The 25,361-nt window shown below is 41.5% G+C and overlaps 1 protein-coding gene across 3 annotated transcripts in view; it reads right to left on the bottom strand.

The window, feature by feature from the left end:
• Spen (spen family transcriptional repressor) overlaps window positions 1-22,627 on the bottom strand; it is an 89,335-nt gene extending 66,708 nt beyond the window's left edge. For 2 of the 3 annotated variants that reach the window (XM_063235565.1, XM_063235566.1), the window contains exon 1: window positions 22,309-22,626. In XM_063235565.1, the coding sequence (XP_063091635.1) occupies window positions 22,309-22,391 (83 nt within the window). In that variant the 5' untranslated portion in view covers window positions 22,392-22,626. Of the gene's footprint in view, window positions 1-22,308 lie in introns of all 3 variants that reach the window. The other variant, XM_063235567.1, reaches the window with a different exon arrangement.
• Between the last annotated feature and the right edge of the window lie 2,734 nt (window positions 22,628-25,361).

Raw genomic sequence — 25,361 nt, 5'->3', positions numbered from 1 at the left:
AGTTTAAAAATGATTGCCAGGCATGGTGGTGCATGCCTATAATTCTAGCACTCGGGAGGCTGAGGTGGGAGGACTGCCATGAGTTTGAGGCTAGCCTGAGCTACACAGTGAGTTCAAAGACACCCAGAACCACATCGCACAACTCTTTCTCAATAAAAAAATAAATAAGCAAGCAAGCTGAGCATGGTGGTACAGGTTTGTAGTCCCAGCACTCCAGAGGCTGAGGCAGAAGGACTTCTGTGAGTCTGAGGCCAGCCTACGCCACATAGTGAGTTCAAGGCTAGCCTAAACTACACAATGAGACTGTCTCAAAAAACAAAACAAAAAAACAAAGACAATGGCACAGCACCTGCCTGGCAAGCACAGATCCTGAGTTCAATTCTCAGTACCAAAAAGAAAAAAATTTAAAGTGATACATTTTATATAATGTGTATCTTATTACAACCCCACATTTCAAAGCTAACTTGCCCAGGCTAAATTGCTCAGGCTGGCCTTGAGCTTTGATCCTCCTGTCTCAGCCTTCCCAACAGTTAGAAAGAGATAGGGTGATAACTGTGTGCCACCATGCCTGGCTTCATTTGTAATTTTTGAAGAATTAAAAAAAACCCTAAACTGCAGTTGGAGGTAAAAGCCTATAATACCAGCATTCCAGGATATTGATATATGAGGCTGGCACATTCAAACCCAGACAGGCAACTTAGGGACTTAGTAAGACCCTGCCTTAAAATTTAAAAAAAAGACAGAGAGACATTAACAATCTTAACAGAATTGTCTTTAATCTTAAAACCAGCCCTGGTGCCATATGTCTGTAATCCTAGCATTCAGGAGTCAGAGACAAGAGGATCACTGCAAGTTCAAGACCAGCCTAGGCTACAAAATACAACACCACCAACACCCCCCCCCAAAATAATAATTTTACAAACACTATGAAACTAGTTCATATTTTTATTTACCATCATTAAAATATATAAATGATCTACCAGCCACAACAGCACACACCTGAAATCCCCAGTACTTAAGAGAGTGAGGCAGGAAGTTAAAAGCTTCAGAGGAAACGGAGCCAGGGATATGGCTTAATGGTACAGTGGCTGCCTGGCAAGCACAGGTCTTGAGTTCAATTCCCAACACTAAAAAAAAAAAAAAAAAAAAAAAAAAAAGCTCAAAGGCTGCCCAATTATTAGGGAGACAATGTCTCAAAATAAAATTTAAGCCAAGCATGGTGGTGCATGCCTGTGACCCCAGCACTCAGGAGGCTGAGGCAAGAGGATTGCTTTTGAGTTCAAGTCTGGCCTGAACTGCATAATTAAACCCTGTCTCAAAAAGACAAAAGACAAATAGGGGCTGGGGGTTTAGCTCAGCGGCATAAGCACCTGCCTTGCAAGCAGGCAGTCATGAGTTCGATCCCCGGTACAAATAAAAAGAAAAAAGACCAAAAAAAAAAAAAAAAAAAAAGACAAATAAATAAATAAGTTTCAAGAAAAAAATTATTTCTAAGGGGCTAGAGATATATGAGTCAACAGTAGAGTGTGGGGGCTGGGGATTTAGCTCAGTGGAATAAGCACCTGCCTTGTAAGCAACACTGTCGTGAGTTTGATCCCCGGTACCAATTAAAAAACAGTAGAGTGTGTACCCAGTACTGCAAATTTTAAAAATATTTTTAAAAAATCACTTACTTAAAAGCAAAGATTATTAGTATGCTAAAACCCAGTGGAGTCTCCCAATACCTTTCTTTTTCATTCCCATTCTACCTTCATTGGCTGAATTACCAACAAGAATGCAAGAGTAACTCTAATTCCAGTTTCTGAAAATGACCTATTAATAAGCAATAATAATGAACTTCTACATGTATCACTTGCACACAAGTCTTCCTACTACAGAAAAGAATCCTTGAGTCATTCCTGAAACAAGACAGCAGAACTATATCCTCATAGTATCCAAATTTCATAGCAAGGTCCTCTTAGTCAAGGCTTGAAAGATCACATCTGAGGGGCTCGAGATACAAACACTTGCCTAGTACTTGCACGGACCTAGATTCAATCTCCAGCATCACTTAAAAGAAAAATTGAGTCTTCTATCATCACTAATATTACCTCTCTATTCCCACGTAAAAAGATTCCTTCCTCAGTTCCTCAGAAATTCTCAATACTTTGAAATCCTACTATATAAGGAAGAGTGGCAGGACTGTAATTGAGGAAGAAAAAAAATCAATCCTTTTGCAAATGCATGAAACTATCCTAGACAGTTACCAATCTAAAGCCCAATTCAGACTGAGTCATATAGGCATTCATAATCTTTCACATTTCAGATAACTTCAGATTTTTGAGATGCTCAACCTACACATGCAAATATTCCAAAATACAAAAATAAACTCTGATATTTGAAATACTTTCATTCTCAAGCATTAAGGAACACTTAACCTATATGATCTTCCAATAGTATATCAAAATAACAATGTCTTTGTATATTGCCTACCTTTTTGCCCTCCCATTCCATAATCACCAAGTTGTTCTTTATTCAAAAGTAAATGATCAAGCTAGATGTAGTGGTGCATGCCTGTAATCCCAGCAGTCTGGAGGCTGAGGCAGGAGGATCCTCGCAAGTTCAAGACCAGCCTGGGCTACAAAGTGAGCCCAAGGCCAGCCTGAACTGCATAGCGAGACCCTGTCTCAAAAGCCAAAAAAGGAAAAAGAAGAAAGAAAAGCAAATGATCAGTATGCAGGAAGCCCCAGACTCAATCCATTACACCATAAAAAAGGAGGAAGTTACTACTGAGTTTTGTTGGCTCACTGAACAGAACTGTTTGCAGTCTCACAGTTTGAATGTCCATTTTATATGCTTTAATTTTGTAACTTGAACAAATATTTCTAAGAGGACAATATGTAATCCATTAACTAGTGAAAAAAAAAGGAGGAAGAGAAGGAGTGGGGGAAGGAGAAGGGGAAGAAGAAGAAAGGGCAAAGGATCAGGAACTATAATGGACAGAGTAAAGAGCAATGAACATACCATATGGAATAAAAAGAGGCCTAAAAAATTAATATTAAATTCTGGTTAGATGATTTTTTTTTTTTTTTTTTTTTTGTACCAGGAACTCACAAGCACGCGCTTGCAAAAGCAGGCACTTATGTTGCTGAGCTAAATACCCAGGGCCCCTAGTTAGATGATTTCTAACAATATATATCTATGTGAACCAGGTGTGGCAGCGCACACCTGTAATATCTGCACTTGGGAGGCTGAGGCAGGAGGAGGGTTGCAAGTTCAGGACCAGCTGCACTACAAAGCAAGCTCAAGGCCAGCCTGAACTGCATAGCGAGAGCCTATCTCAAAAAGACCAAAAAAAGGAAAAAAAATAAAATATATATATAGAGAGAGAGAGAGACAGACAGACGGACAGACTGAGACAGAGACAGAGAGATCTGTGTATATTCTTTATAACATTACAAAAAGATTCAAGGAGGCTGAATAGGTGGCTCAGTGGTAGAACACTTGTCTAGCATGCATTAGACCCTGGGTTCAATTCCCAGAACCCCAAAAGAGCCAGTAAAATTCTATATTATACCTCTTTTGAACTCAGATCATGAATGTATTCATTAAAACATCAAGCTACCTGGAATAGTGCAATAACATTAACATTTATACTACCTTTCTATACCAAACATTTTTATGAATTACTAACATCTTTTCTCATTTATAAACCATTACTAATTTATAAACCTTTTGAGCTTATATTTAGACTAAAAGACTGGCTTTCCTTCAGTGTCATAATAAACCAAGCTACCTATCTTCCTTCCTGTCTTTCTGCAATGGTAGAGATAGAATCCAGGGTGTCACAAATGCTAGGCAAGCACTCTACTCAATATATCCCGACCCCACACCTTTATTTCCTGTTTCAGTGACTGGAAATACTTTAAGCATACAAAAAGGAAGACTTCCTAGAAACGTAAATGTATTTTTGTTTTGGTTTGGGAATGTAACTCAGTTACCTGGCATGCATGAGGCCCTGGGTTCAATCCCTCAACCTCTAGATTGTTTTGTTTTGCTTTGCTTTTAAATGCTGAGAATCAAAGCCTTGGCCCTGTGCAAGCTCTCTGCCACTGAGATAAATCTCCACCACAATCTTTAAAATGCTTATAAAGTAAAATATTAAATAAGACAAAAAAGGGAAAAATACTTGGAACACCTAAGAAATAAATCATTTCCTAATTTGCAAAGAGTTGTTATATAACAAGGGAGAGAGACATCTGAACAAAAAGCAGACAAAATACATGATTAGGATGTTTGTTTAAAATATACACCTACAGAGCCTAGCATGGTGGCACATGCCTGCAATCGCAGCACTTGGGCAACTGACGCAGAAGACAAGTTTAAGGGTAACCTGGGCTACACAAGTGAGGGAAGGGCCAGTCTTAGCCAGGCATGGTGGCACACATCTGTAATCCCAGCACTTGGGAGGTTGAGGCAGGAGGATCACTGCAAGTTCGAGATCAGCCTGAGCTACAAAGTGAGCTTAAGGCCAGCCTGAACTGCACAGTGAGACTCTATCTCAAAAAGAAAAAAATAAAATAAAATAAAACAGAAAAGAAAGGCCAGTCTGAACTACATAGCAAGACCATGTCTCAAATAAACATATATGTATACACACACACACACACACATATACACAAATGGTATATAAAATAAGCACACTTCAAAAAGCTGCTCAGGGGCCAGGGATTTAGCTCAGCAGCTTAAGTGCCTGCCTGGTAAGGGCAAGGTCATGGTTCAAACCCTGGAACCAAAAAAAAAAAACGCTGCTCAGGTTCAGGCCAGAAATCGTGGCACACCCTGTAATCCCAGAACTCTGGGTGGCTGAAGCAGGATAACAAACAAATTCAAGCTCAATCCAGGCAATTTAATAATTTATTGAGACTGGGTCTCAAAATAAAAAATAAAATTAAAAAGGGCTGGGATACCATACATGCCTATAACAGCAGCAGTTGTTTTTGTTTGTTTGTTTTGTTTGGTAACCAGGGATTGAACTCACGACTGCGCTCTTGCCAACAGGTGTTTATGCCACTGAGCTAAATCCTCAGCAACAGCAGCATTTGTGAAGCTGATGCAGGAGCATCACTGAGTTCAAGGATGACCTGGACTACATAGTCATCTCAAAAAAACGAAAACAAAAACAAAAACCAGGCCTAGTGGCAACGATCTATAGTACTAGTATTCTTTTTTTTTCCTTTTCCTTTTTTTGTCTTTTTGAGATATAGGGTCTTGCTATGCAGGTTGGGCTGGCCTTGAACTCACTTTGTAGCCCAGGCTGGTCTCAAACTCACAAACTTGGAATTCTCCTACCTCAGCCTCCTGAGTGCTGGGATTACAGGCCATGTAACACCACACCAAGCTAATCCTAGCATTCTTGAAGGCTAAAGCAGGAGAATTTCAAGCTTGAGGCCAGCTTGGGCAATTTAGCAAGAACATGTCTGAAAATTAAAAAAGAGAGGAAGATAAATGGACGTAGCTGTGTGGTGGAAGTATTTGCTTAGCTGGCCTGGGACCCTTGGTTCAGTCCTCAGTATTGAAAGGAATTTAAAAAAAAAAAAAGCGGGGCTAGAGATTTAGCTCAGCGGCATAAGTGCCTGCCTTGCAAGTAGGCTAGTCGTGGGTTCGATCCCCAGTACTGATTAAAAAAAAAAAAAACTCAGCGCCTTTCTGCCATGGTTGAACAGCTTTCCTCTAACATGCCCCCCCACCCCCCACCAGTGTTCTTTCTGTTCTACAGCAAACTGATGTTGGATTGAGCCCACTGGAAACTGTGAGTCAATAAACCTTTCTTCCTTAAAAAATAGTAATTAAATTTTTTAAAACACGGAATGGGAAATTTGAAAGAAGAATGCTATCTCTCTTTGTGCAAGTGGTATACAAATCTTTCTGCCACCTGTATGTTGAGTTTAAAGGGGTTTTTTTTGGTCTTTTTCATTTTTATCGGTACCAGCAATTGAACTCATGACCGCACACTTGCAAGGTAGCCTCTGGGCATAAAACTGTTTCCCAGGAAGATCTAAACTGGCTCCACTCTCTCTCTCCTGTCTTTCTCCCAGGGTGGTAAAGGAAGACCTGGATACATGATGATTCCTACCTGAGATCCTGAATTATGATTTAATTAGTAACAAAAACTCACTGATGCTCTGGTACACGCCTATACTTTCAGCTACTTAAGGAGCTGAAGCAGGATAACTGCAAGTTCAAGGCCAGCAACTTAAAAAGGGCTGAGAATGTAGCTCAGTGCCATTATGGTTGCCCCAGAACTGCAAAGAATGATTCTGTGTGTAAATGTATATGCCTGCAAACTGTCTATGACTGCTTACTACAGCAGTGCTCATAAACAGTAAAAAGCAAAGCAACCATCCTATAAGCTGTCTCCAAGAAGTTGATTTCTCTGGAAATCTCACGTGTGTGTTAACAGATCACACAGTATGTCCGTTTGGACTGTTTTATTTCACATAGCATAATGTATCAAGATTCCTCCATGCTGTAGTACTCATCAGAACTTCCTTTCTAAGGTATATGCATATCTAGCAAATACCTTCTCTTGGTCATGGATTTCTTTGGGGAAGTGGGGGTGCTAGGGACTGGACCCAAAACTGCCCCCAAATTACTTTTTGACAGGAAAAACTACCGGTTTTACTTAAAAAGGGATTGAGAAAACTTCATGACTGGGAATAAACTGAATCTGACCAACAAAACTAGATCCAGCAGTGTTCCGGTGACTCCTCACGGCAGCCCACTCTGGTCAAGACAGAGTGCACCTTTACCTTCTCTTCTATCCTTTCCTCACTTTTTCAGTCCAAGTTCACACTACAGAGCCAGTGCTTCCCTTACCTCCTTGCCTCTCACTTTTCAAGTAAACTTTTGACAACATTTAAAACAAAATTATATCCACCAATCTGACTTTGAATTCATAGTGAGTGTCCAGATTCCTGTACATGAAAAGCTTGGTAACTATAACTTTTGGGAAAAGCCATTTGTGTTCAGTAAAGCCCCAACTGTTAAAATTCTTCAAAACACTGCAGGAATCATTATTTTTGGGTGGGGGTATTTATACACACATACACACACATTACCTCACACCTATAATATCTGCTATGTAAAATTAACTTTTTTTTTTGTCTTTTTCGTTTTTATTGGTACCAGCGATCGAACTCACGACCGCACACTTGCAAGGCAGGGGCTTATTGCCGCTGAGCTAAATCCCCAGCCGTAAAATTAACTTTTAACAAAAGGATACTTCTCAACTAATCAACAAGCCTCTGAAAAGACTGCCCATATGGGTCATATTTCCAAAACTGTTATACACATTCAATGCAATCTTAATCAAAATTCTAATAGTATACCTCACAGAATTAGAGAAAACAACCCTAAAATTCATGTGCAACCAGAAGAGACTTAGAATAGCAAAGGCAATCCTGGGCAACAAAGGCAAGATGGGGGCATCACAATCCCTGACTTGAAATTATACTATAAAGCTACTGTGATAAAAACAGTGTGGTACTGGAAAAAAATAAAAATAAAAAACAGGCCCAAAACCCTTGGAAAAGATTAGAAGATGCAGACACAACTCCAGACATTCTAAGCCATCTTATCTTTGACAAAGGTGCCAAACACATTCACTGAAAGAAAGATAGCCTCTTTAATAAATGGTGCTGGAAAAACTGGCTCTACACATACTGAAGATTAAAACTGGACTCATATTTTTCACCATATACTAAGCTAAAATCAGAATGGATCAAAGATCTCAATATTAAAACAGAAATACTGGGCTAAGGATTTGGCTCAGTGGCATAAGTGCCTGCCTGGCAAGCGCAAGGTTGTGAGTTTGATCCTCGGTACAAAAAAGAAAAAAGAAAAACAAAAAACCCAGAAATATTAGATCTGCTGGGAGATAGTAGGTAAAACTCTTAAAGACACTGGTATAAGCAAAGACTTTCTGTCACCAGACATGGTGGCTCACACCTGTAATCCCAGCACTCAGGAGGCTGAGGCAAGAGGATCCTAGCGAGTTCGAGACCAGCCTGGGCTACAAAGTGAGCTCAAGGCCAGCCTAAACTGTATAGCAAGACCCTGTCTCAAAAAGATGAAAAAAAAAAGACAAGACTTTATAAACAAAACCCCAACTTCACCGGAAATGTCACCAAAAAAATCAGTAATTGGGATCTTATCCTATTGAAAAGCTTTTGCGCAGCAAGAAAAACTACCAACAGAGTGAAGAGACAGTCACCTACAATGTGGGAGAAAATGTTTGCCAGCTCTTCCTCATATAAAGGATTACTATCGAGAACATATAAAGAACTGGAAAAACCAAAAAATGGGCATCTGAGATGAATACACACTTCTCAGATGAAGAAATACAAACAGCAAATAAATATAATTAAAAATGCTCAAAATCACTCATAATTCAAGAATGCAAATTAAAACAACACTGAGATTCCACCTCACTCCCAGAGAATTTCAAGTCAGAGACTGTGATGCCCCCTGTCTTGTCCTTGATGTCCAGGATTGCCTTTGCTATTCTACGTCTCTTCTGGTTCCACATGAATTTTAGGACTGTTTTCTCTAATTTTGTGAGGTATGCTATGGAATTTTGATTGAGATTGCATTGATCTGTATAACAGTTTTAGAAGTACGGCCCCAAGAAATCATGAACAGAGTGAAGAGACAGTCACCCACAATGTGGGAGAAAATGTTTGCCAGCTCTTCCTCATATAAAGAATTACTATCGAGAACATATAAAGAACTGGAAAAACCAATGCATTCCCTCCAACAAATGCTGGAGGGAATATGGGGGCAAAGGAACCCTTCTCCACTGTTGGTGGGAATACAGACTGATACAACCACTGTGGAAAGCAGTGTGGAGATTCCTCAGAAATCAGCACTAGAGGTGATTGGACCCAGCTATTCTTCTTCTAGGTATCTTCCTAAAAGAATTAAAAACATCATACCACAGGGATATATGTGCACTCGTGTTTATAGCAGCACAATTTATAATACCTAGATCTTGGAAACAACCTAAACGCCCATTAACTGTGGAAAAGATAAAAAATGTGGGAGCTGGGGATTTAGCTCAGCGGCATAAGCACCTGCCTTGCAAGCAGGCAGTCGCGAGTTCGATCCCCGGTACCGATAAAAAGGAAAAAGACCAAAAAAAAAAAAAAAAAAAAGTGGAATTTTTATGCAATGGAGTACTACCCCGACATAAAGGAGGAGGATAAACTGGAGACTTTTATGGGTAAATGGATGTAATTTGAGACCACACTCATTAGTGAAATAAATAAGACACACATGTGTAAACATTATACTGTCTCAGTGTGAGGAGCTGAAAGAAAAACCGTGTATGTACATGAATATTTAAAAATAGTTAAGATATTTATACTACTGATTTCTGAGTTCATTGAAAAGAAAGATTTGTGCTGGTACTGTTCGGACGGCTGAATACAGATGTCTTGTGCTCTAGTTCAATGATTTGGGGGTGACAGTGTATGTACAATGTATGTACCACTGCAATGTATGTACCATTGTTGACCCCGATTCATATATTTTGAAATTTTGTTGGGGCTGGGGATTTAGCTCAGCGACATAAGCGCCTGCCTTGCAAGCAGGCAGTCGTGAGTTCAATCCCTGGTACCGATAAAAAGGAAAAAGACAAAAAAAAAAAAAAGAAATTTTGTTGTAGTTTTTCTTCTTCATCTTCTTTTTCTCCTTAAAATAAAACAGATGGCGTGGGGGACACTGCCCATTTGTAAGGAAAAAAAAAACTCTAAAAATTCTGTGATCTTTTAAAATAAAACCACCAGGCATGGTAACACATGGCTATAATCCCAGCACTCAGGAGGCTGAAGCAGGAGGATTGTTGTGAGTTTGAGGCCAGCCTGAGCTACACAGGGAGTTTAAAGTCAGCCTGAACTGTACAGTGAGACCCTGCCTCAAAAATAAATAAATAAATAAATAAATAGCACCCACTACTGACTAAAGGCTTTTTTAAAAATAGAAGTTGGTTAGCAGAAGGATTCATTTCACAGTAATGGATACACCAATGTTATAAAACTGTCTTAAAATCTAGTTTGTTGGGAAAGAAAAGAAAAAAAGATTATAGATGGAAAAACTGGAAACAAAGCTTTTATAAAATAAGGAAGGAAAGAGGGGTTGAAAAGAAGGAAAGAAAAAGGGAAAAAAGAAGCAAGATATATCATAAAGAAGTACAAATTCCATATGATGAATGTTATCATGTATATCTAAAATGCACCAATAAAATTAACTTTTTGGTCTTTTTTTGAGACATAGTCTTGCTACGGGGTTCAGGCTGGGCTTAAGCTCACGTTGTAGCCCAGGCTGGTCTCAAACTTGCAATGATCCTCCTGCCTCAGCCTCCCTGAGTGCTGGGATTACAGGAGTATGCCACCACACCTCCCTGGCCCAATAAAATGAATTTTTAAAAAGTTAAATACATCCAACTTTAGATAATAAATGTGTTAATAAATACCTTTGTTTTATATACTGTATCACACACTAAATTAAGGAATTCTCTGTAAATTTGAAATTCATAAATCTCCCTTTAACCAAAAGTAGACTCACCTATATAATAAGTCAGCATCTATCAGGGCTGGGGATTTAGCTCAGTGGTACAGGTGCCTGCCTAGCAAGTGTGATCCTCAGCAATAAAAAAAAAGTCAGCATCTATTATGGCATTTAATTCTAACTATGGGTGTACTAGAATTTCAATTCATTGAAAGGACTCAAGCTCACTAAAATGAACAACCTTAAAAACTAAAGATTTGAAACCAGTAAGATATGGCACAGTAGTACATGCCTGTAATTCCAGCACTCAGGAGGCTGAGGTAGGAAGAATGCTATGAGACCTAGGCAATCCCGGGCTACATAGTAAGTTCAACTACAAAGTGCGATCTTTCTCAAAGAAAGCAAACTAAGCAAAGAAACTAAAATCCACAGACTATCAGATTTAAACAGTGCAAATATCTAACAGTAAATGAAAACAAAAACAGCAGTATCTTGACTGTGGTAGGAGGTAGGATGCTTTGATTTCTTAAAATTAAACTCTAGGCAGGGCTGGGGATTTAGCTCAGCGGCATAAGCGCCTGCCTTGCAAGCAGGCAGTCATGAGTTCGATCCCTGGTACCGATAAAAAGAAAAAGACAAAAAAAAAAAAAAAAAAAATTAAACTCTAGGGACTACGGATTTAGCTCAGCGGCATAAGACCCTGCCTTGCAAGCAGTTTGATCTCCGGTAACGATAAAAAAAAAATTAAATTCTAAACAAAATGATTGTTTCATTGCATATGAATTAAAATTTTTCCAAAAAAATACTGATAGTCATAATATGATTTAGGACCTGAGTTTAAAAAAAAAAAAACTTGGGCTGGGGGTTGCTAGGTCAGAACACTTCCTTACCATGTGTGACACTCTGGATGTCACAAGATTGCTTCCTGAAAGGGTATAAGGGGCACTTTAAGACAATTACAAACCTGGTTACTGACTAGGCATTTAAGAATGGGGAGAAATTAGTTGCGTTAGTGTAATTATCTGCCAACAGTACTTTGGAATATTTTTAAACCACTGAGATATACTTCAAAGTAAACTTAGAACTTCTACATCCTATGGCTTATGCCAAGGTGCAAGGATCTTAATTCATTAAGGAAGGCTTTCCGTGGGCAGCAACAGTTGAAGGAGAGAAGAAGAAAAAAACAAAAAACAAAAAACAAAAAACCGAACTGAGGTCAGTAATATTCCTGGGGAGGTAGGGTTTGGGAAATTTCACTCATCCCACTCAGAGTGAGTGGCAGACACCAAAATAATTGGTACCATTTTCGCAAGAAATGAACTTTCGCCATCCTCCTATCTCTTTTGTGAGACTCAGCTCCAGTGATTAAGTCACAGAAAAGTCTGCAGCACACGTAGAACCAAATTGAAATTCTGAGAGAGAGATTACTCAACCTACTTCAAAGTAGCCCCGCAGACAAGTGCCATTTTGGCACTCGCAGGTTAATCCACAAATTATCTCCTATGAGAGGAAAAAAAAAAGAATAGCAGAAACCTGTAAGTCACTTTCAGTTCAGCCTTCCTTCACATTGTTTTTGTTTTGTTTTGTTTTGTTTTTCCCTTGTCTCATTGTGTAGTTTTCCCCCTGTCCCACTATGTAGTCTTTCCTGTCGCACCAGGCAGTTGGCCCTGAACTTTGGGGGATGCTCCTGCCTCTTCGATGGAGTGCTGGGATTACACCAATAAGCTACCACACGTGGCTCCCTTCCTTTTCTTGGTCCTCTCCCATTGGTTTCTAAGAAAGAAAGTAGGTAATGGGGAAAACAGGTTGATGCCACAGGATAATGTCCCTAGAGATGCCAGAGGAGGAAAGAGGCAAAGCAGCTGTGATAATAGCTTCATGCAACACATAATTCAACGACCAATAAATAAATGTCGCTAGGAGTAGTGGCACACGCCTGTAAACCCCTCACTCAGGAAGCTGAGGCAAGAAGATCACACTTTCAAGGCAGCCCAGGCTACACAGTGCATTCAAAGTCAGCCTGAACCATACAGAGAGATTCGGTCTCAAAAAACATGCACATACACATACACTGTAAAAAGCCTGACTCCCACTCATGTGTGTCATGAGAGTCACACTTCTTACTGTCTGAGAAGGGATTTACAAACATGGAAATGAGCAGACCAGAAAAAGTTTTAACGTATTGCAAAACAGGTAGACTCACAGCTCTCACAGCTTTAAACTACAGAACAAAGATAAGTTCTTCTAGGGGCTGGGGATTTAGCTCAGCGGCATAAGCGCCTGCCTTGCAAGCAGGCAGTCGTGAGTTCAATCCCTGGTACCGATAAAAACAAAAAAGACAAAAAAAAAAAAAAAAATTAAGTTCTTCTGTGTGTGTGTGTGTGTGTGTACATAAAACACAACCTCAGATCTGCAACAATAGTCAAAGGGAGCATCCAGATCTTGGTTTCTAAGTAGCTTTAGGGCTTTCTGGAAAAATATAGTAGGACACAAAAAGCACTCTGTTGGTCAGAAATAAATACTTAAAACAATGAAGGGGACATCGAAGCTAGTTAGCCTCTCTCTTTCCTTCTCCTCTCCACCAATTCTCCAGCTCCAGGATGAAGGAGCTTCCATTGGTCAATTACCAGAATGATTTGGGCATCAAAATAAACACTGCAGGGGCTGGGGATTTAGCTCAGCGGCATAAGCACCTGCCTTGCAAGCAAGCAGTCATGAGTTCGATCCCCGGTACCGATAAAAAAGAAAGACAAATAAATAAATTAAATACTGCATTAAAATTCATAGGAAAAAATAGGTAAATAATTTTTCAAATGACTTTTTACAGAGGAAGAAAGGGAAGGTAAGATGAGGAAGCTGACAGGTTTTAGTCTACAGTAGAAAAAAATGCAGAACTATCACAGGAATAGATAAATTACCATTTGTCAACAATCACAGTGGTGGTGGTGTGTACCACAGGCAAGAGTTTACCATAAACTCAGCACAGTGGCGCAAGCCTGTAATCCCAACACTATGGGAGGTCAACAGTAAGATCAAAATACTGAGCTACAGCTTGGTGTCATTACACCCCTGTAATTCCAGCATTGGGAAGGCTGAGGCAAGAGGATCACTTCATTTTGAGATCTGCCTGGGCTACAAAGTGAGTTCAAGACTAGCCTAGTCTACATAGTGAGACCCTGACTCAAAGAGACCCCTCCCCCCCCAAAAAAAAACCATCGCGCTGAGCCTGGGAAACTAGTAACTGGTGTATCAAATTCCATCTTCTTATACAAGTCCTTTTCACCCTCACCTCCAAAGCACTGTCCCCCTTTCCTTTAGTTTTTGTCAAGAGTCATCCACTAGGGGGCTGGGGATTTAGCTCAGCGGCATCAGCGCCTGCCTTGCAAGCAGGCAGTTGTGAGTTCAATCCCTAGTACCGATAAAAAGGAAAAAGACAAAAAAAAAAAAGAATCATCCACTAAATGGTTGCTGGGGCTGAATGAGAGGTACTTGATATTCATTCACTTTTGGGGGGGGAGGGTACTGGGGATCAAACTCACCACCTCGTGCTTGCAAGTCAGGTGCTTATGCCACTAAGCTAAATCCCCAGTCCCCTATTCATTTACTATTTTGTCTACTTCTGTGAACTTTCCAAATCCTCCAAGATACCTTTCTTTTAAATACTTCTAAAATACTTCTAAAATATACGCTTCCTTACTCATGCATTAAATAAAAGCATCAAACAAGAGGTCTTGGGGCTACTATAATTTCCAAGCTGTGATGAAAATGAGATACACTTGCAACAACATCATGAAATATGAAAATATATGATTTGTATAGTTAACAAAATCATAAGTACTACTTGCACTACTGAGTTAGATCTTTTGCTATACCATAGCTGAAAGAAATACTAGATTCCTATAAGATTAGTAAAAGATATATTTTCCCATTCAAGTTTAGTAGTTCTCTAATTTCTGATCTAAGTGGTAGTAGTCTTCATTGAAGATTCTAACATACTTTTTTTTTCTTTTTTGACAGTATAAGGAATTGTACCAGGCTCTTTACTTTGAGCTATATCACCAATTCTTTTTTCAAATATTCCAACAGTTTCTCAGTAGTTGACATGGCTGGAGTGGACTTTCTGATCCTCCTGTATCAACCTCCCAGAGCGCTGAAATTACAGGCATGTAATTCAGACCTTACATCCTTTGGATACAAGAAAGTATTAAATTGTTCTTTTATCTTCTTTTGATCCAAGATGACTTTTATGAGAGGATTTTTTTTTTTTTTTTTTTTTTTTTTGGTACTAGGGATTGAACTCACCACCTCACGCTTGCCAGGTAGGCGCTTATGCCGCTGAGCTAAATTCCCAGCCCACTCCAAGATGACTTTTAAATAATCTTTAATTGGGCCAAGGATTTAGCTCAGAGGCATACGGACCTGCCTGCAAGTGCGAGGTCATGAGTTCAATCCCCAGTACCAAAAAAATAAATAAACTTTAATGGAAAAGAACTTTTACAAACAACAGCAAGCAGGTCAGTGCAAAGCCTCTGGCTTCCATCCCCAATACAAAAGGTAAACATAAAAGTGGTCAAAACAAAAAAATAAGGGCCAGGGATTTAAGCTCAGCAGCATAAGCGCCTGCCTGGCAAGTGCAAGGTTGTGAGTTCAATCCCTAGTACAAAAAAAAAAAAAAAAGTATCTGCTATCTTTTTTCTCCTGTGCTTCACACTTGAACCCAGGATCCCTACATGCTATCCAAGTGCCGTGCTGCTTCTAAGCCATATCCACAGCTCTCTTATCAACTTAGTGATTTATAAAAGACATATTCTCTTTTTTCTTCTTTTTTTCCTTTGAGACAGGGTCTGACTATGCAGGTAAAATTGGCCTTGAATTCACTATGTGGCCCAAACTAGCCTCAAATTCCCAGGGATTCCAAATGCCTCAGTCTCCCAAGTGCTGGATTACAGGCATGTACCAGCCAGCAAATGTAGTTTCTTAAATAAAAATGTTTTAAGAGTATTTATGCCTCAGGTTTTAAACTGAAAAACATCAAGTGATGGTGAATGTAAAAAAAAAAAATTACTGAGTCAAACAACTCTAAGGATCAAAGAAACTATGAATGAATTATATATTTTAAAAATGCATAAACCAGTCACAGTAACAAATATGTATAATCCCAACTACTTGGTGAGCTGAGACAAGAGGATCACAAATCTGAAGCCAACCTGGGTAAATTAGCAAGACCCTGTTTAGAAATAAAAAATTAAAAAGGGTGGGAATATAGTTTAACTATAGGGCAGGCACCTCTGGATTTAATCTCCAGGACCTCCACACACAAGGCAGTGCATTAAAATATCTACAAACAGGGCTGGGCATGGGGTTGCACAACTGTAATTCCAGCACTCAGGAGGCTGAAGCAAGAGGATCACCATGAGCTGAAGGCCAGCCTGGTCTACACAGTGAATTCCAGATCAAGCTGAGCTACATACTGAAACCCTGCCTCAACAAACAAACATAGGATCTGCAAAAATAGTATGAATTTAACAGTCTAAACCAATGCAAGCTAGAACTAGAAAACGTTCCCATTAGCCACATGTAATGGCACATGCCTATAATTCCCAGCATTCAGGAGGTTGAGGCAGTTGGGATCACTGAGAGTAGGAGGCCAGCCTGGGCTACATAGTGAGTTCAAGACCAGCCTGGACTGCACAGTGAAACCCTGTCTCAAAAAATTTTTAAAAAAAAAAATTTTTTTTAAAAAGACTGTTCATGATGGCACACACCTATAATCCTAGTAGTTGGGAGGCTAAGGCAGGAGAATTGCCATGAGTTTGGAGTTAGTCTCAAAAACAAATAAATATTGATGAATGTGATCATTATATATATCTAAAATACTAACAAAATCTGATTTAAAAAAATGAAGGGGCTGGGGATTTAGCTTAGTGCCATAAGCACCTTGCATGGCAAGCGCAAGGTTATGAGTTTGATCCCTGGTTCCACCAAAAAAAAAAAAAAGAATAAAAAGTTCATATTGTTTGTCAATGTCTTCAACGTCTATTACAAAGAAAATCATATATAAGTACTCTTAGAGTTTAATGATGGATTAAAAATCTAGCACCAAGTAAATGAGACAAAAATTAAAGTGTTTCCAAAAAAATCATTACAGTGTTTCCTATTTGAATTTTTCCCAACTGTAGTAAGTGGCACCATTCTTTATAGAATAATAACCCTTGAATATGTCAGAGTTCATTTCAAAACCAAAATAAAATCGTAAGTAATCAGATCTAAAAATTCACTAAACTTAAGATTTTACAGAACCATTCCAGTGGGTTTTTTAGACAATTTCTCACTTGGCAGACAGGGACCTGTGCAGGGGGAACAATCTGAATATAGTGTTGAAATATTTTCTACCAAGAACATCTTTTCACTGCAAAGCATATTTCTACACATTAAAAGTCAGTTAGACAAAAGGATGTGATGCTGTGGGGAAGAGGACAAAAGGATTAGACAAAAAGGGTTGGATATGTAGCTCACTGGCAGAGTGTTTACCTAGCATGCACAAGGCCCTGGGTTCAATCCCCAACATCACCATAAATAAATAAATAAATAAATAAATAAAATATTAGCTAGATATCACTCAAAAATTACATGGTCTTTAATAAAGCCATTTAACATTTGGTTTCCACAGAATATGCTATTTTCAGTCAAAATATGAGCAACTAAAAAAAAGAACAAAGGGAAAAATATATGAGCAACTATTAAGCAAATAATAATAGTAAATAAAAACTTGATGTTACTTTTTTGAGTTTCTTGCTTAACAGATTATTATTCAACTGCTTCAAGGTTCTCAATAGTATTTATTTCAACCACACAACAATGAAATTTAGGTACCCATGTACTCAAGGAACTTTCAGATTTCACTATTTACTACTAGCTAACTACAGTTCAAACAGAAGTGGTTTTTTAAAACAGTAGTGATTAATGTTATAGCTCAATGGTTTGCATACTGCCTAGCATCTATGAGGTCCTGGGTTTGCTCTCCAGAATCAGAGTCAGGAGGCTGGAGCAGGAGGGTTTTAAGTTCAAGATCAGACTGGGCTATACATAATGAATTCAAGGCCAGTTTAAACTACAGTACATGGATAGGGAAACTCTCTCAAAAGCAAAAGCAAAAACAAAAAGAAAGGAAATGGAAGGACAAGATGGGGAATAAAAGAAATACATGGCCTCCAATTAGATAACACTAGTTTTCATCAAATATTTCAATTTTTTTCAATGTAAGCAACATGGTTAGAGATGTAGTACTTGCCTAGCACGTGCAGGATCTTACACTCAATTCTCAAGGCTGCAAATAAAACTTCAAAATAAAGAAAAAGTGAGACTTGGAAGGCCATTTGAATAACATATTTTTCTTATCCATTCTTTTTTTTTTTTTGTCTTTTTCATTTTTATCGGTACCGGGGATCGAACTCAGGACCGCCTGCTTGCAAGGCAGGTGCTTATACCGCTGAGCTAAACCCCCAGCCCCTTGGAAGGCCATTTGAAAAAGCTCACTCACATTACCATTATCTTTATAATGTCTACAAACGTTTTCCCACAACATTTAAAATTTGTTCAATTTAAAACGTCACATAAATCAAGCCTGAAACTTCTTTGTAAACATACCAAATGATACAATCCCAAGCAACCAAAAATCTACAACAAAAGTAGCTGGGAAAAGGTATAGTCTACAAAAGTCAAATGACATCATTCTTCCTTGCAATGAGCCCTGTTATCCTCCAATCTGCCATAGGCATTAAGAATTTGGTCCTAATTTTAGTACTATTTCAAGGTAACTGAATCTTTGTGGTATCCTTTTTCTTGGTAGTATTTTTAAAACATGCAAAAACCTCTCATGCAAATAGATACTCAAAATCATAATATTCAAAACCAGAGGTCATTTCATAGAAACTGCCTGGTCTCAAAGAAATGATATAGAAATGATACAAGCTACGGCCAGGAATTTAACTGTGGCATAAGCACCTGCCTGGCAAGTGTGAGGTTAATCAAGAGTTCAAGCCCTATGATCCCCAGTACTGATTTAAAAAAGAGAAAAAAAGAGTTCAATCCCTGCTACCAAAAAATAATAATAATAATAATATAAGCTAAGTTAAAGTTGTTTAAGTTTAAAATTATGTCTAGTTATTCAGCAAGTAAGGACAAGGAAATTCTTCCTCGTTTCATATTTTATCCAAGAAAAAAAATATCTGAATACATGTGACATGACATGTAACATTCATTCCAGGTATTTAAATTCAGGGAAATCACTGTGAAAAACACTCAAAATTAGCAAAAACAAAATACAACTTTATTTTTTTATTTTGTCTTTTTCTTTTTTATTGGTACCAGATATCGAACTCATAACCGCCTGCTTGCAAGGCAGGTGCTTATGCCGCTGAGCTAAATCCCCAGCCCCCAAAATACAACTTTAAATGGGTCTCATTCTTTGACATGTTTATATGAGGCCCTACCTCACTCCACCTTTGCATAATGTTTAACCTAATCTATAAAACTAAGGGTGGGGAATGAATGGGAAGAACCTAATGTGTCACTTACTTAAAAATCTAAAAATAATGAACACAGAATTTTCAAATTTTTAAAAAGGTTCTATTTATTGCCCATTTTAATTTAAGGAGTTGCCTGTGTATACACCTCTCACAACTAAAAGACAGCAGTCAATTGTTGTGTAATTCCTCCCTTCCCCCTTCAACCCAGCCAACATACAAAGGAAAGGACTTTCTCTATTGTGCACCGGTAATGAATCTTTGTTAACTAAAACCTGATTCAGAAATAGTCCTCATTTATTTTTCTTAATTCACCATATGGAAAGCTGTAAAGAGAATAAACACAATAGATTATTGTGCAAGCAGATAAAACCAAGTTTTAAAAATACTCTGATTATATTCTAAGTTCTTTCTTTGGCACTGAAGGGGAAAAGCCAAATCAGCAAGCATCCCTCCTTCAATCTATTGTCTACCAAAATCACTGATCAAAATATAGTTTTTAAAAAACTGACTAATTTTTTTTCCCTTAAAAATGTCTCTGAGCTGCCCTGCCCCCACAGTTGTCTGGATTAATCTGGTTGTTTTTTTAATCCAAATACTTCATGCAAAAGCCTAATCGCTGTTAAGAGAATTTTCATCTTGAAAACGTTTTATGTAATGTATTCCCAGTGTACACCTCTTAATCCTGTAAAACTGTTATTAGTCAATGTTGTAATCAGCTAGGGAAAAGGGCACTTAAGCTTCATTTTTAATATAGGAATTGCATGGGGTTTTTTTCATTCTGATTTCTGCAATACACAGGAGATAAATACCATTACGTTTTCTTGCAGAGCTATCGTTTTGGTACAACTACCTTTTATTCCTTTCATTTAAATCATCTAGATTTCATTTTCCTTTCAAGTAGCAGTCACACATTTTACAAAACATATTCTACAACAGGCATTTTAAAAGACTGGTCTGTTTAGCTCCATCGCTGGATCAGCAAGAACACTGCTTCAAAAAAAAAAAAAAAAAACTTCTTCCAGGTGCAGAAAAATACAGTAGAAAACAGAAATAAGGGGGTGAGGAGTAAGAACCAGGAAGGTCAGGAGCGAAGGGAGATGTTTCCTGTATACATCTGAATATTATTTTAAAACAGATTACCTATTCAAATAAAGTAAAGTCGTTTAAAAATGAAGTAAGTCGCCTTTAAAACAATGGAGCCTGAGGGACGCAAGACCTGCTTAGTTCCAAAATAACCTCCTTCTATCAGCAGCATCTGCTTTTGGTCTGCAATAGGCAAGATATGCCTTTAAATGCAGTCGTGAGCAATGTGCCAGCTAAGCCCTTTCTAACACAGCACTGCTCCTCCAGCAGACCGCCGCTCTGGCTCCGCCGCAGCTCGCCCCCCGCCCGCCCGCCCGCCCGCCCGGCGCATTCTGAGATCTGCTCCGCCGATTCCCACATAAAGTGGGTCCTGGCCGCCATTTTAGAAAGTCATTCACACGAGCCGGGCCGCGGCACTGCCGCTTCCGAACCTCCCCGGACCGCCCGCGACGGTTTCCTGGCTCCTTTCCGTATTCCCTCAACTGCACGGGGGTCAAACTCCCCGCCAAAGGCAAGCGGTGTCTCTGGAATCTGCATAATGGGAAATGACACTTCTAGCCACAGAACAGAGAGCGAATACTGCAATGCACGTGTTTGCACGTCGGGGCAAACGAATTTCCCAGGCAGGGACCTACAGAGAAAGTCCACAAGGAGATCAAAGTGATCACATCTCAGTGGGTTTTCCATTCCAACAAAGTGAACCTAAATGATTTTCCGCCAAACACTGAAGATAACGGCGGAGAGGGCGGGGGGCGGGCAAGGGGTGGAGCAGCGCCAGGAAAGTTCCCATCTGCTTCCCGACTCCGCCCGCGGTCTCCCTTCACCCGGGCGCACGGGGGCAAACCGTGTGCTCCCGACCTCCCTCCCGCCGCTTTCCCAGGCACAACGTAGTAAACACCGGGAGTCCCGGCAAGCGCGCCCGCCGAGGGCGGCTTAGCAGGTTATGAATGGTCTCACTATGCCCGGCTTCTTTTCACACGCGGACACGCGCACACGCGCGCTCCGGCGGCGAAGATTTAATACCCGGGTAACAGCCGCCGCCAGCAGAGCCGACAGTCCTCCCTCTGTCTACAAAAACGGAGCGCTGCGGCCGCTGCGTCCATTTCCCCCTCCGAGCGGCCGCACGGCAGCGACGCAACCCATTTTTCCCAGGGTGACTCACTAATAAGGCCACTCCGTAATTCCCTCACTCACTAGTAAGAGGGATCTAGAGCAAACCGAACTTGGAGCCTTTCAGGGTTTTTACTACCCCCAGAACGGCGATGGTGAAAACAATCGCAGGTTTGCTAAGGTCCTTCTCATTGTGCAAGTCCAACTCATTTTAAAATAATCAGGGATCCTTTGCGACCTCTGCCAGTTACGGTACACAGATTTCACAAAGAAAACAAGAGCTAAATACCACTAGGCGACTAAACTATATCGACAGCAACATTTAACCTTATGTTTTACAAACAAAATACATTCAGGCAAGTTGAAAACAGCTGCATCCAGTTGTGAACGATTTGCATAAACCGAATTTGAGGCCGGGGAGCAGCGCTTTTAAAGGCTGCCGAGTCGCCTTCCCGGCAGGCTCGGTGCCCCGTCCACCACCCGCAGACCAGGCGGGCTCGGAGCGAAAAGCGCCCCAACAAGCGCAGTAACTCAACTCTAGCCGTCCAGGCGTCCTCCTCCACCCAGCCCCGCATACACGCAAGTGCCCACCACCTCCACCGTGCGCGGCGCCGAGACAGGCCCCGAGGTCCGGGCGCCTTCCCACCTCGCCCGCATCACCGCGCCTCGGGCTTCTCCGCGTCCCTCCCGCTCCGGGGCCAACATTTCGAGCGCGGGGCGCGGAACCTGCTACGGGACCCAGGCGCGCCGGGCCGGGGCTGTCGGGCGAGTTCGGATCCCGGCCCCGCGGCTCGGAGCGGAGAGCAGCGCACAAGGACGCGGCCACGGCGAGCTCGGCGACAGCCGGCTGGAGAACGAGGGAGCGCCTGGCCTCCTTCCCCGTGACGGGGAGGGGGCAAACAACACCCGGGGGAAGCGGGCACCGCGCGCCGCCAGCCGGTCCGTGCCGGATCCCCGCGCTGCCGATGGAGGAGACCGTCAACGGGCCGGCGGGCGGCGGCGGAGGACGAGTGCGGCGGGCCGCGCGGCGCGCACTCACCGTTTGAAGTGCTCGATGATCTTCTCCTCCCGTACGTTCTCCGGTAAGTTGCCCACCCAGAGGTGCCTGGTTTCCCGGACCATGCTGGGTGGCGTGCTGGCGACCGCGCTGGCCGGCTCCCCCTCGCCGGCTCCGAGCGAGGCCGTCAGCGCCGGGAGGCGGGCGCCGGGGCGGCGGCGGCGGCGGCTGCGGCGGTGGCGTCGGCAGCGGCGGCGGCTCCTCCGGCTCCCCCCCGTGCAGAGACCATCCCTCTCCCCCAGGTTCCGACTCTCGGGCCTCGCAGCTCCGCTGTGCCGCCACCACACACCCGAAGCCGACCCTCGCGCTCCGGCGGCGCATGCGCGCGGGCGGCAGCGGGCGGGGGGAGCGGGAGGAGGGGCGAGCGGGACCCGGGCGGCAGCGACGACGACGGAGCTGGCGCTGTGGCGGCCGGACGCTTCCCACCGGCGCGCGCGGCCCGCCTCCCGCCGCCTGGCCGCCGCCCCCTCGCCGCGGGTGCGCGCGCGTCCGTCCACCCGCCCTCCAAAGCCCGGGCGCCCAGTTCCTCACAGCCTGCGCGCAGGCGCGCGGAGCCGAATTGGGGCAGGCGGGGGCTGAGGCGAGGCAAAGGCGGGAGCCGAGGCAAGGACGGGGGCGGGAGGAAAGCGAGGCCGGGAAGCGACGCGCGCGCGCTCGGGTCTAGTACGCAGGCGCGCCGCCTTGCTGGAGGCCGGCCCCTCCGCAGACGCCGGGTCTGGACCGCGCGCAGCAGCTTCCAGCCGGTGGTGTAGGCGTCCCTGGCGCCAGCCTGGGGAGAAAAAAAAGAAAAATGGGGTTGATTTCGACAGATCTAGAGTCAACACGGCTGCCCAGGCCCCTCTCCCAAAACCTAGAATCCCGTCCTATCTCAACCTGAGACTTGTCCCTGACCGTTTCCGGGCCCTTGGATCTCCGCCTGCTTGGGAAAGTGGTCGGGACAAGGCCGCCCTTCTCACCGCCCAGCTGAGCAATGACGGCTTCAGAGACCCATCCCTCCCAGGAATCATTGGCTTGTAACATGAAGCAACGCTTTTATATAGGATCTTGTGAAACCTTTTGCGAGATATCCTGTCGTTACAATGCACAAGTATTAGAACTGAAACAGTTGCGAATCCAACCTTGTTCCCTTCAGAACAGTATCACAACATCTCGTGTAGCAGAAGAAAGGATCAGATACCCAACCTTTGTAGGCCTAAGGGCTTTTTAAACCTACAGTTTAATTTTTACACAAAGATCAGTTTGCTGAAACTTGGGGAAAACCCACAAAGCTAGAGCAACTGTGCTGAATACCGAAAAATCGAGTTAATTGGAACAGTCAACAACTCGATTTTTTCCCATTTTTTATCGATAGAAATAACAGAAGTGTGATGTTTCAGGAAAGATAATGTTTAAATATTTGGTTTTATTGTTGCTAAATACAAACCATCTTATTGTCAAGTTACACTATTTTGCATATTATCATAACCAACAGCACTGTTAGCTGTCACTTGTGCATAATTGCATTTGTCTCGAAGAGGATAAAATTTCACACTGGGTCTGTCTGCCATCTAGTCTATAGTTTCTTAATAAATTGAGAGTATAAAATTACCGTGGCAAAGTTACACTAAACTTTCTTTGATTTGGCTTAACAGTCTATTTTGGGTCTAATAAACTTGATCCCACTAGGTCTGATCAAGTGAATCTCTTCTCTCAGAGTATCCACTAGGCTAAGCAAGTCCGTTAATCACATAGTTGCAACAATTACAGTACAAGATTTGCTAACTCAGAGACTAACCTTACTGTATTGGTTGGCATTTTTTCCATTCAATTGGTTTTTGAAACTTTGATCAGCTTACTTGTAAGTTGTACAGATTTTAAGCTGGATGATTTAATTGGTTTATTTTATATACTATTTTGTCCACTTGGGTTACATTCTATATTTCAATACTTCCAGTTTTGTTTTGTTTTGTTTTTGGACTGTTTTGGGAACTTCAGCAACAAACAATTATGATGATTGCATTGCTTTTGTGGAATAAGGGATTGAACCCTGCAGTTTGTACAAGTACTATACCAGTAAGTTATACTTTCAGCCCTTTTTATTTTTGAGGCAGGGTCTGATTAAATTGTCTGGGCTTATCTTGAATCTTGGATTCTCTTGCCACAGTCTCCCAAGTAGCTGGGATTATAGGCATGCAATGCTATACTCAATTTATCGTTACTTTTTTTGTTTGTTATCAGAAATCGAATTCAGGATCTTGTGCTTGCCTGGCAGGCACAGGGCCACTGAACTATATCCCCGACCCCAGTATTTTCAAATAATAGAAAAAAATTCATTCATAATTTAAAGTATCCAGTGGCATCACAGGGTTGTTTTGCTTTAGTTTGGTTTTTTGTCTTCATGCAAGTCAATCATGAAATAAAATAGAAATTATTATTTTTGAAAATAATATGGAATTGATTACTTGGTAGAATTAAAAGCAAATCAAGCTCCATTAATATATAAGATTGACAGTGGTGCATGCCTGGAATACCAGCACCCTTGGGGAGCATACAGAAGGATCCCAAATTCAATCCCAGGCTGGGCAACTTAGTGTCTTAGCAAGATCTTGCCTCAAAATAAAAGTATTTATAGAGATTATATTTTCGGGGCTGGGGATTTAGCTCAGTGGCATAAGCACCTGCCTTGCAAGCAGGTAGTCATGAGTTTGATCCCTGGTACCGATAAAAATGAAAAAGACCAAAAAAAAAGAGAGAGATTATATTTTCTTTACATTTTTTTTAAATCAGTACCAGGGATCAAACTCATGACCGCCTGCTTGGAAGGCAGGTGCTTATGCCGCTGAGCTAAATCCCCAGTCCCAAAATAAAGTATTTAAAAAAGAGATCCATGTCTGATAGCAAGCACCTGTAAAATCAGCTATTTCCAAGGCTGACACAGGAGGATCAGAAGTTCTAATTCATTGGGTATTGTGGTACATACCTATAATCCCACTACTAGGGAGGCTGAGACAGCAGGATCACCATGAGTTTGAGGTCAGTCTGAACTACATATGGAG

This window comes from Cavia porcellus, unplaced genomic scaffold (genome assembly GCF_034190915.1).
Source record: "Cavia porcellus strain 051 isolate PalLab524CR breed Dunkin Hartley unplaced genomic scaffold, mCavPor4.1 scaffold_25, whole genome shotgun sequence".
In the NCBI taxonomy this organism is placed as follows: Eukaryota; Metazoa; Chordata; class Mammalia; order Rodentia; family Caviidae; genus Cavia; species Cavia porcellus.
The sequence above is the reverse complement of the archived record's forward strand: the minus strand, read 5'-3'. Positions and strand labels throughout refer to the sequence as shown.